Source organism: Vidua chalybeata, chromosome 14, assembly GCF_026979565.1.
Source record: "Vidua chalybeata isolate OUT-0048 chromosome 14, bVidCha1 merged haplotype, whole genome shotgun sequence".
In the NCBI taxonomy this organism is placed as follows: domain Eukaryota; kingdom Metazoa; phylum Chordata; class Aves; order Passeriformes; family Viduidae; genus Vidua; species Vidua chalybeata.
The window spans coordinates 15,760,260-15,772,894 of NC_071543.1; the positions used below are offsets into that span (position 1 = coordinate 15,760,260).

General features: G+C 40.4%; 1 protein-coding gene across 6 annotated transcripts in view; it reads left to right on the forward strand.

The window, feature by feature from the left end:
• Nucleotides 1–12,635, forward strand: part of ZNF711 (zinc finger protein 711) — a 29,004-nt gene that overhangs the window by 10,338 nt on the left and 6,031 nt on the right. For 2 of the 6 annotated variants that reach the window (XM_053955832.1, XM_053955829.1), the window contains exons 4-11: nt 3,131–3,289; nt 4,083–4,229; nt 4,801–4,938; nt 6,055–6,102; nt 6,617–6,760; nt 7,225–10,863; nt 11,197–12,190; nt 12,285–12,358. In XM_053955832.1, coding sequence (XP_053811807.1) covers nt 3,131–3,289; nt 4,083–4,229; nt 4,801–4,938; nt 6,055–6,102; nt 6,617–6,760; nt 7,225–8,402 — 1,814 coding nt within the window. In that variant the 3' untranslated portion in view covers nt 8,403–10,863; nt 11,197–12,190; nt 12,285–12,358. The remainder of the gene's footprint in view (nt 1–3,130; nt 3,290–4,082; nt 4,230–4,800; nt 4,939–6,054; nt 6,103–6,616; nt 6,761–7,224; nt 10,864–11,196; nt 12,191–12,284; nt 12,359–12,635) is intronic. The other 4 variants (XM_053955831.1, XM_053955830.1, XM_053955833.1 and 1 more) reach the window with 4 other exon arrangements.

Below are 12,635 nucleotides of genomic sequence, written 5' to 3' on the forward strand. Positions count from 1 at the left end.
CAGGGATGGAAGGCATCTTACTTAGACAACAGAGTATTTTCATGAGCTGTTACAAAAAACAATAGTATTTTGGAACCTGACAAAGATTACTTGTCCTGCTGTGTTGTTTTTCTCTTACCTAAATCTGATTAAAAGGTAGATGGAAGCCATGAGATTTACTTCAGATAAGATGGGACTTTAAGCAAAAGCAATTGCCAACTCAGTGTATTTTGTTGTATTTGAAAGAAAAAGCAACATTTTACAGAAAATAGTCTATATTGATGTCATTTTCTCAGGCCAGATGATATTTTCCAAATTTTGCTATATTACACATTTGCTGTTTTAGAAAAGTGATCCCAGAGGCCCTGGATGCACAAACTTCCTAATAGGTTTCCGTTTTTTTAGCTTAAATTGTACAGACTGATTTTTTTTGGAGAATACACAGAATGGTTAATGGTGTAGAAGTAACCACAAATGTTAAAAGTACTGTTCTAAGTTTGCCCCTCTAAAACAGGACTCTCTATTTTTGAAGGATATTGAATATAATATTAGTTAAATAGTTGGGAATTCTTCCATAAAGAAAACTTCCCATCACACATGTGGTAACTCCCCTGTTCAGCAGGAAGTTGCTGTTGTTGAGTAACTTCCCAGGACAGAAAAACTTATTTCTGTTAAACTGGTAATGTGTTATATTTATAAAATATGTGAGTTTAGAAAAAAATGGTGTTGCTTGAGTTGCAGATTTGAAAAGAACTTTATTACCACCTCTCAATTCTAAATTGGCAGGGTTTGTGAGCTTTGAAATATTATTTTTGGCAGTCATAGTGCTGGGTATATAATCCCTTCTTGTACTGGGGATTACCTCCAGTCCTTCCAACACTCACACATGCAGTGGGAATGGTCATTGTATTAAATTAAACTTATATTTATCATTTTCCAGAACATGCATAAGAAACTTTGATAAATTTTAAAAGCCTTGCAGAAAAGAAAAAAAAAGTATTTAATAAATTCATGGTTAGTAAATGTATGGAAATACTTATCCCAAGATAAGAGAATTTCGGCATCTCCACTTTTCTGTCTTCTGACAACCCCATTCTGGCAGCTTAAAAAATGTCAATTAGCAGGTGCAGTAACACTCCCACAGGGGATAGAAAAGGGTTTAATGACTTGGTGCTGGGAAAGTCGAGTGGCAGAGGAATATTGCAGGTTCTCTGTTGTGGCTCTCTCAGTGTTTGTGCTCTGAGGGTTCCCAGTGTCCTGCCAGGTCACACAAACATCAGGCAGCGCGTGGCAGACTCTCACTCATTAAGGTGTTGATGTTCCTGGCATTGATTTCAGTAGATGTTTAGAGAGTTTTTTAATTAAAAAAGCAAAAACTCTCTTCCTGAGGAAATTTATTTTTCCTGATCCACGTTTGATACTTTTTCAGCAATGGAATTAATCCATTAGTTACCAAAAAAACCCAAACTCCACCAAACAGCTAAATCATAATTTTTTAAATGTTTTCCATTGATGTTTTAGGTTATAGAGCCTGGTGCTGATAACAGCAAGGTTTTGGGATCAATACCCATATGGATCATTCACTTAAGAGTTGGACTTGATGATCCTTGTGGGTCCTTTCCAACTCAGAATATTAATTTTCATTGAAGTGTAGACTTCACAGACGTTCTAAAACAAACCCAAATATTTACTTGTACTTCCCAACATTTTACCTGGTTCTGTCCTCAGTAACTTCTGTACTCACCTGGTGCAGTCCGAGACTTGTGAATAGAAATGAGGTTTCCCAGTGCTGTGGGCTGGGTAGGTGTCTGTGGGAAGAGCTTAGTTTGGGATTGCTGGGGTGGATTCCACTCCCCTGCTGCAGGAGAGGCACCTTCTCCTTCCCACCTCCAGTGGCTGCCCCGAGCATTAAAGGCTTCAAGCGACTCCAGCTTAGCCCAAGGGGGTTAAAGCAGCTCTTGGGAGCAGCCACCAGTGCCCTGGGAGCAGGAAACTGGGAGGGGACTGGGGACCACTGCAGCCATCCTAGGTAAGGCAGCTTTTCCCAGGGATCAGGGCCTCAGCATCCCATGGAGTCAGGAAGCCCTGCTGTCACCTCAGTGTTCATCTTCAGGAGTTTTTCTTTGCTTTGTGCACACATACTTTAATGTTACGTGTGCAGTAAAATGCTGTTTCCCTGGAATGTATTTCATTCAGATTTTGTCTACGTTTTGTGGGATTCTCCTCTATTTAGAGGACTTCAGTGGGTGTTCAGCACTGCACAGGTTTGTGTTGACCATCTGCACAGGAGCTAAATTTATCCTCAGTGAGAAGTGTGTCAGTACATGTGTCAGAGAGATGCTGAGTTCAGTGCCCTCTGGGTTGGCAATTTGAGGTGTATCTATGGTCATCTCTGTGAATGCCCTTTTTACCAAAATATGTTGCTTTTAATAGTTTGGATGTATTTTTCTTCTTAGAAATTAAATGAGCATTTTGAATGTGTAAAACAAATAATCAGCTAGTGAGTTGTGTAAAGAATGAGAAGTCAATCTCTCATAGTTGTATTTGGATTTATTGTCAGTGCATCTTTTAATCAGCTGTATATCATACATTAATCTTCATTAATGTATATGTTTTCAAGTGATAAAGTGGATAAATTCATCATTTCTTTGAGGAAGAAGACACAGTCAGATTCTTGATGCACCGTTCTTTAGCTGGGAATATACTCCAGTCATCACACTCCTCAAGAGTTTCAGCCACTAAATTTTAGTCACTATGCATCAGAGTGAAACTTTTGAGAACTCTTAGACTGTAACAGGCAATTCTGAGTTAATTTTTAATGCTTTTGTATAGATATTTAATATGAATTATTGATAAATTTTTGCCTTCTAAGAGTAATCGTTTCAGCCATAACCAGTTACCTCATTCCCTTTGATGACAAGCTCCCTCTTGTGTCCTTTATTCTGTAATTCCTGCTGTGTTTCCTGAGTTGCAATAAAATACTGAACTTCTGGAATCTTTTAAGTTTCTTGAGATGAGCTGCTTTTAAAGGCCACTTATGAATACAAACCTTTCCTGTGCATGGGGAGAATAGTGGAGAAAATCATGCTGCTGATTACTTTGGCTTTTAAAAATGTGTTTGAACCTCATTTTTATTCTCTTCTCTTTGCAGTGGATGATGTTGGAGAGAAATTAGACCATATAGGAAGCACTCCCTTGAAGATCAGTACCGAGGTGGCAAATGATGATGTTGCTAAAGATGATGGCTTTGGTTCAGAAGTTATCAAAGTCTACATATTCAAAGCTGAAGCTGAAGATGATGTTGAAATAGGTACCTTGAAATCCTATTTATTCTTTCAGTAGTGTGAAGTGTTTCAGGGTCTTTCTCTTTGTTCTTCATTCCACGTAATCCAGTGACTGGAGTGTTTTGTAGAATGTGACATTTGTAGAGGCTGCCCAGATGCAGTAAAAGCTGGGTGTGGATTAGTCTCAAGTTCTTTTTTGATTAGCAGGGCTATTTTCAGGCAGCCAAAGCTCAAATGTAGAAGTGGTTGTGTGTCTGCAGCTGTTTTCTCAGCTGCTGCTTTTCTCTGACTTTGCAAGACACAAGTGTGTCAGCACAGCAGAGGCTTCTGGACTGGATCCCTTTTGTTGGTGGGAGCCTTTGGGGGCCTTTGCAGAGAGAGGGGAGGAATTCTGGGGCTGCAGGTAAACCAAAGGGCTCAGAATTCTCTGCAGTTCCCTTTCCCCATGGATAGACCAGCAGTGCCCATGCTCTGAAGGCATGCACAAATCACCTGTGTCTGTTCCTGAAAAAGCAGAATCCCCCTCTTGGCTGTTCTTGGAGCTGAAACCTCTGGATCATTCCCAGGCCCTGTTCCCAAATACTGTTTGTTCCTCTGGGGACGGGATCTCAGTGTCCAGGAACAGAAGGGACAGACTGCTCGTGCAGCAGCAGGGACAACCAAAATCTCTGATGGCTGAGAAGTAATTCTCAGCAGGGCTGTTCTCTGAGCTGCTCTCAGGTGGTCCCAGCAAGTAAAAAAAATACTTGGATCTGAAATGAATCTTACCAGTGGCTTTGTTCACATTGACTTAATGTGTGTAACTTCTTTTTGTTTGAGGTGGGACAGAAATTGTCACCGAGAGTGACTTCCACAATGGCCATTCTGTAGCTGGAGTCATTGAACAAGGAGGTGTTGGGAGAATGCAGCGAGAAAAAATGGTTTACATGGCGGTTAAGGACTCTTCTCAGGAAGATGAAGATATTAGTAAGCATAATAAGAAACATTTTTGTTTCTCATGCTGTTTGTACACCCATATAACCATCATTCTCAAGGACATTTTTAGTTATTTTCTGAAGGATTCTTCAGCTTGAAGTAGTAGAAAGCTAAGCTCATCTTCCCTAAAAATAAAAAGCAGGCTATAATTATTTAAAAGTGTTGTAGATAATGCACTTTGTGCATACTGTGTGCAATCATTTAATTATTTATATTAAATTTAACATATCCATGGATGACGTTAATGAGGTTAGTCACACTTCTTATTTTTCTATTTTCCTACTGTGAATTAAGCAGCTTTCTGAAAAAGTGGCAAATGTCATCAGTTGCAAGTTCATGAGTTTGTCTGTTGGAAATTTTGTGGGCATTTGTTTTGGATTAGTATTTATTGATACGTGTTTTCTCTCTTTAAGGAATATCTGAATAAGCAATGATCCCCTAAATGCCAAAGGAAGAAAATTAATTTATAATGGGTATCAATCAGAGCGAGAGCAAATTAAATGAAGGAAAGGTTTGGAAAGACAGAATAAAATTAAAGATTTATTCTCCTCCCTTCATCCAGGCTGTGCTGAAATAGCAGATGAAGTTTATATGGAAGTTATTGTAGGGGAAGAAGAAGCCACATCCCTTCCAGACACCCAGCTTGAGGACTCTGGCGTGAATAAAACGTTTGTCCCCGTTGCTTGGGCTGCTGCTTACGGTAGGAACCTGTGCTTCTTCCCTGAAAATCCCTGCCATTATTTCCTCCCTCATCCAGCTGCCAGCATCTCTGGGATGACCTCACCTTGTTGTTGGGGTTTGGAAACAGCTTCTGCTCTCTGCCATGCAGCGATTGCTGTGGGGGAGGTTTCATGGAGTAGAAAGGAAAGCTTGTTAGGAGAAGTTTGACTTTGTTTCAGATCCCAGCTCAGATGTACAGAGTATGTGGGGTTTGATGCTTAAAATGTTGAAGATCTTAAACAAGAACAGCCTTAAGTATTTTACATTAGGAGGGGGAAGGGGGAAAGACAAAGGGAATAGTAGGAATAAATGTGTTCCTAATAATTTCAGTTTATAGACGTGTTTTAAGCCTGTTAGTCCTTCAGGTGAGAAACAAAAAAGTGATTTGTTTTCAAATAGTGGAAGTGTCTTAGGATATTGTGAGTTCTGTCTATTGTTTTGTATAATTTCCTTGGATTTTGATGTGTTAAATGTTTGTTAAGAGAGTATCAAGTTATCCATGGTTTCTGTTATAATTAATTAAGCAAGCTAGTGAAAATTCCTTGGTCTGGCAAAGAGAGCCCAACAGTTGGGCTGGTAAAGTGCTTTGGAACCACAGAGCTTTGGCACAGCTGCAGATACTTCCAGTGCAAAGTGAGGAATGTGCTCCTGAGGTATTCCTTGTGCATCTCCAAAACTCCATTGTGCTGAGAGGCTGATAAGGGCCAAGTCCTCTTATCTGCCTCCTTCTCTCCAGACAGATAACGTGCTTCCATCTCAGGAGCAAAATGTGCATTTCAGATAACCTCTGCATTGCTATCTGAGGGGATAGATGAGGTTAAAAGTTTGCAGAAACAAGCATATTAATAATGGAAAGCAGGAGAGCCAGCAGGGTAAGCATGCAGACACAGATGGGGTGGATATTAACTCCTCCCAGAGATGGGATTTTGGTTCCTGAGGCTCATGATTACACAACACCAAGCTGCACATCTCCACTTGGATGGTGTTAACCTGTGACTTATTAGCTAAGTTAGTTTTCTCTCATTATCAGGCTTTCAAAAGCAGCATCTTTAAAAAGAATATTATTTTATATTGACTAAAATACCATTTTCTGCAGGAGATGAAAGAAGGCTTCCCCGAAGATACGAAGATGGTCAAGCGGCAGGTGAGAACTTTTAACAGCATTAAAACTAAAACTGTCTTTGAAAAAACAGATATTTCTGTGTCAGTGCTTCTAATCAGAGATGCAAAGAATAAGCTATAAATTAGATATTGAAGGACTCCACAGTCTTTCTCTGCTGTTCTGAATGAAAACAGTTCTAGATGTCTGTAGACCTTTGGAGGGGGTGGGGAAGTTGGGAGGCACTGCCAAGTTTTTAATGTAGTTTTGCAGACAGAAAAGAGATAATGCAGTTGTTAAGAAGTGAAAACAAATTAAATAAAAATCAAGGAATATAATTAGAAATGAATCAGTGTTTAAACAACCATACCCTTGACTTTTGCCAGGAAAGATAGATAGTGGTTCCCATTAGCACACTTCTTTTTAATGGATATTGTGATAGAGAAATGGGCAGTGCTTGTTTTTAAAAAGTAGATAATGCTGCTGTGCAATTCCAGTCGTCAGTCCCAAAGAAACAAGTTGTTTAAGGTTTTTTATGGTGTCTAATTTTTGTTTCTAGGAAATAACTTGGATACACGATTAGAAAACAAAAACGGTAATGCAACACAGTACCTGCAGATTTGTGATAGCATTAGCACTAATAGAGTGCTCAAACAAAAAACCAAGAAAAGGAGGAGAGGAGAGGCCAGGCAATGGCAAACAGGTAAACACTGGATGGTTACGGTATTGTCACGGAGTGCCACTTACTCCTGTCCTATTCCTTTTCTCTTTTTTAAGCTGATGCAGAATTAAAAGCTATAAATGATGATTTGCGTATTTCCTGTGTCCTTCCCCCCTCCAGTTCTGTGCCTAGAAAATGTCATTATTTTGCTATTCAGAGTCAGTACACCCAGGGCTGATGCAATTCATTGGAATGTTGCAAGCTATTAAAAAGTACCCATGGCTATATTCAGTGCACATGTGATATTCCTGATCTGTTTGAGCAGTTTCTAAAACAGAACTATATAAACTATAGGTGCTGTGGATTGGTTGTTTTTAAACTACTGAGCCACTCTCTCTCTGCTGCAAGTGTAAGTGCATGAATCTGAACAGCACTTGGCTGATTTAAAACTTCTTAATCAGTAAATGTGTTTCTTTCATAACTTGTTTTTGTTTGTTCAAAAACAGCTGTTATAATAGGTCCTGATGGACAGCCCTTAACAGTTTACCCTTGTCATATTTGTGGGAAAAAATTTAAATCCAGAGGATTCTTGAAAAGGCATATGAAGAACCATCCCGATCATATGATCAAGAAGAAATACCAGTGTACAGACTGTGACTTTACAACTAACAAAAAAGTAAGTTTCCACAATCATCTGGAAAGCCATAAACTTATAAATAAAGTTGATAAAACGCACGAGTTTACAGAGTACACGAGAAGATACAGAGAGGCGAGCCCGTTGAGTTCCAATAAACTCATCCTGAGGGACAAGGAGCCCAAGCTCCACAAGTGCAAATATTGTGACTATGAGACTGCAGAGCAGGGGCTGCTCAACAGGCACCTGCTGGCAGTCCATAGCAAGAACTTCCCTCATGTGTGCGTGGAGTGCGGGAAGGGCTTCCGCCACCCCTCGGAGCTGAAAAAGCACATGAGGACCCACACGGGGGAAAAGCCATACCAGTGTCAGCACTGCGTGTTCAGGTGTGCTGACCAGTCCAACCTGAAAACTCACATCAAAACCAAACACGGCACCGACCTGCCCTTTAAATGTGAGCACTGTCCCCAGGCCTTCGCCGACGAGAAGGAGCTGCAGCAGCACACCGAGCTCTTCCAAGGGCATAAGACTCACCAGTGTCCCCACTGTGACCACAAGAGCACCAACTCCAGCGACCTGAAGCGACACATCATTTCAGTGCACACCAAGGATTTTCCCCACAAGTGTGAGGTGTGTGAGAAAGGCTTCCACCGGCCCTCGGAGCTCAAAAAGCATAGCGAGACCCATAAAGGGAAAAAGATCCACCAGTGTAGGCACTGTGACTTCAAAACCTCCGACCCTTTTGTGCTCAGTGGGCACATCCTCTCCGTTCACACCAAGGACCTGCCTTTTAAATGCAAAAGGTGTAAAAGGGGCTTCAGGCAGCAGAACGAACTGAAGAAGCACATGAAGACCCACAGTGGCAGGAAGGTGTACCAGTGCCAGTACTGTGAGTACAGCACCACGGACGCGTCGGGCTTTAAGCGCCACGTCATCTCCATCCACACCAAAGACTACCCCCACAGGTGTGAGTTCTGCAAAAAGGGCTTCCGCAGGCCCTCCGAGAAAAATCAGCACATAATGAGGCACCACAAAGAGGCCATAATGTGATAGGTGAGCTCCAGCAGGAAGTGATGTAGAAACTGTGGTATGCTAATTGGGGAAAAAAAATAAATCTCACGAACTGTTTCTCCTGGTTTCAAAGCTTGATATTAAACCATAACTTTACATTCTTTGTATTAAAAGTCTTAAAAAGTATTAGGGTTGGCAGGGGATCTCATAGCCCTATGATTGTTGCTGATCAGAACCTAAAGAGCACTAGAGAATGCAGAGGATGGATGAATGTCTTAAATTTGCAGAAGGATGGATGAATGTCTCCAAGTGAACGGTATTTGCCATTGCTGAGTCTAGAGGACAGGGCAGAGCTGGTTGTGTGACCCATTCTGTCAGTCCCAACGTGTGTCTCCAGTATGGAAGCAGATCCCTGGTGAGGTGAGCTACAGAGGGTTTGCAAAGGAGCCCCCTCTTCACTTCTTGAGCAGTTTGGAACGGGGAGTTTTAGTCAGACACTTCATCACAACGTTTTCAATTGTGCCTAGAAATTGAATTCCAGAACTGGCGAAATTTGGGGGGGGGGTGTCCCTTGTTCGGTTTGGTTTGGTTTTGTTTTTAAACATTTCATAGGGAAACTTTTTGGTTTCCTTTATTAGTTTAGGTCCAAGAAGCATTTTTTTACTGGTTTTCAAAGCTGCTAACCTATTTTATTGCAGGATATGATGTTTAAAATAGAACATTATGTTATGGTCTCAGAGGTGGTGTTCTGGTGCTAGGGTTAAAGATGTATATGTATATAATTTCCCTTTTTTTATCTGAAACTACAGTTGAATGTTGTTCAGTATGGCACATATAACAAAATTAACTTTGAATTTGACTTTTTTTTTTTAAAGGATAAAAATGGATGCAGCTCATAGTGTTGTGACTCAACACTAAATTTTTTTTCCTCGCTACTTTAAAGTCTTCTCTAAAAAGAATATTAAAAACAGTTGAAAACTGTAGGGGTTTTATAATTAAAATTCAAAGTACTTAGAGGCTCTTTAGGGCAGTGTTCTTAACAGGTATGACAGTTACTGTCCTACCTCCTAATATGAAATTTTCCATATAGATGTAAAATTGCACCTTTTAATCGATTCTTTTAAAAAAAGATCTATACCATGCTATAAACATGCATTTTCAACCTGTAAGAAAGTATATATGCAGTATTTAACCAGAAAAACCTGCTGCCACTAGAGTTTGGAGGTGGATCTTGAGTTTACAGTGTATACATTTAAAATATGCATCCCTTTAAAAATGCTTTGTGTTAGCATGCTGCAAATCCAATGGCGCTTATATAACGAGCTGGTCTAGGGCTATTTAATGAAAAACCTGGTCATAAATGTTATGCATATAATGTGTATTTTTTACTTTTTTTAGTTGCTTCATGTTTGCACACAGCTATTCACATGAGAAATTGTAACTTCATGCTATATTGTGGCTTTGTGTTCCAGATAATGTTCATATTTTGTTTTTGCACCAGATGAGAATCAGTTCCTTGAGAATAAATTTTTTTTATATTTCTAAACTTCAGAAAGTTAAAATTTGGGAAATCTCTTAGACAAATAAGTGTTTTATGTGGCTGTAAAAAATGATGTACACGCTGTAAAATAAGATTGTCACTGTTCTGTGGGATTATTATTTCTAAATGTGTTACTCATCGTAACGGGCATACAATAAAACGCATCTCTTGCACTCCAGATTTTTTGGAGTTTCCTTTTCATTTTTGGTGTTCAGGAAAGTGCCATTCTGTAAATTCACCTGATATTTTTAATTGCATTATTCACTAATTAATATCTAATCACATTTCAAGTAAACAGGTTACTGCAGGTCTATTTATCAGAATGTTGAGGAGAGAACATTGGGTTTGATTTAACCCTTTAGACCCACAGGTAATGTATTTGTGTTTGTTTTGCTTATTTCTAAAATAATTGTCAAATCTGATACTGACATTGCTTTGAAATTTTTTTTTTCCTTTAAGAGAACAAAAAACTTCTCACATACTTTAGGAAGAACCAGGTAGGTTTTTGTCTTTTTACCTGTGTAATAACAGCTTGCTGAATGGAATGCTAAAAACACTGCTATCCTAAATTCCCTCTCTTTTTAGAATGTTTGAATTGCAACATCAGTAACAGATTAAAAAGCTGAAGAAGAACATGTGCTATTAAATGAACCCTTCACTGAGGATTTCCAATGGGCTTTGAGCCACTGGACTCGTAGGTTTTGCACAAAGAGCAGAAATTAAGCAGACAGGAATTAATTCATCTGGGTTTTGTTACTGCTTTTCCTTGCATGCCCAGCAGTCAGAAGGGAAAAAAATCTTAGTGATTTAAGGCTGTGGATTTCTGACAATGTCAGTGCTTTGTTCCTGAATGTTATGTTGAATACATGGACTGAAGGATGATCCCTGAAGGTGATCCCTGACTCTGCCCATGGCTGTGCTGCCTCATTTTTCCACCCTACAGATGGACCAAATAATCAGGTAATTAATTGTTCTGTATCAGAGCAGGTTGCTGTTCTTGACATAAGATTTTACTAGGGAGTGGTGTGTTAAATCTTCTGAAATGGAAGGATAAAATGCCACCTGAGTCTTCAGCAGTTTGAGGGACAGTTCCCAAATTCTTCTCAGTGCCCTCTCCCAGTAAATATTTGAGAGCTGTGACAGGTCAGGGGTGCTTGAGCAAGCAGAGCCTCACAAAGGTGTGCAGGGCTTGCTCTGAAACGTCAGATCTGTTTGGTGTGTTTTTATTGGGCTGACGGGTGCAGTTAAAAGTGATTCACATCCTGATCATCAGCTATGTTTTTCTTTCCTCAGGTTTCAGCTGCCCACAATTAAAGGCAATAAATTAGAGAGAAAACACGGAAGAGCTGCAGCAGGACTCTGGAGGTAAAGGTGAGGTACTGGGTGTGGGCTGGTGGCTGCTGGAGTTGTCAGGGACTTCCCAGCCAGAGCTCTCTGGCTTTTATTTTACAGCTGAGGCAGAGAAACTTCAATACTGCAGAAAGGTCAGTCAGAACAAAGACAGTTTTCTCCTTTTCAGTGCAAAACAAGACACCCCATTCTGGCAGATAAAGACAGGGCAGAATGTATGTTGTTGTAATTATATAAAGTAAGTAGTGTCTGATTTTTTTTCTAATTTGTTCCTAGAAAAAATGTAGAAGTCTTGGTGAACATACTTGAAAATTGAGGTGGCAAATGAGCTAAAGTAAAATCTTCTAACCAGCATTTACAGAGCTGAGTAAAAGAGAAAATGTTTTTTTGTAAACTCCAGCAGAAACCACATTAGGTAAATCAGTTCCAGTTCCACAGTCAAGAGGGGGACAGCTGAGCCCACAGTAACAGGTGCTTCATAGTAAAAAATACTAAATTTGCTTTTTAAATACATATGGTTTCAAAACAAAACCAGCCTATAACTAAATGGCCATATGGTTTATCTACTAGTCTAATTCAGCTTTTTGACAATTGCTTTGTGTTTTCTGTGAGTACAAAGTGTAGTTACAGCCTCTGCTCTGCAGCATTTACAGGGTCTGGTGACCTTCAGATTCTTTGAGGAACTGTGCTTGTCCCCAGGACAGAGAGCTGGCTGGCCTGAGCAGCAAGCTGGGCTTTTTGTAAGCAGGCTGCAGCTTTCCTGGCTGCCCCAGGATGGTGTTTCCACTGGGATGGATCAGCTGGATTTGAAAAGAGCATTTGCCTGTTGGTGGCCTTTGCCATGGAATTGTCTCACCACGCCCAGCAGCTCCTGGTCTGAGCCCTGTCCCTCCTTAAGGAGTTCCCTGTGCTGTGCCAGGGAGTGGAGGAAACACAGGTTGGTGTCACTGAGGGGCTGCTCAGGAAATCCATGGCTGGGATGAGCCAGCAGGAGCTGTGGCCATTAATAACTCCCATTTCTGCTCTTGTAGCTTCGTCTGAGCTGTGGGAAACCCCCGGCCCTGGTGGGAGCACAGGGAGCACCTGCACCCAGACACCTGCACAGGTAACTCTGCTGGCATTGAACAGACATGGTGCTGTTAGTCCTTTTGATGTTTAAGATCACCAAAGATAAAAAGTCTTTTGCTGACAGTGTAACTAAAATTATTTATTGCACTGCCACTGTCCCATGGCAGGAGCACATTAGCTCTGAGTACAGATGTACCTTTTATTCACTGCTCTGCAGAAAAGGGGGCTGCTTTAGAATCTGTTTTAGAATAATTACTGATTGCAGAGGGGCAAGGCACTCTGCCTTCAAATGAGGGTATTTAACTAATTAAAGC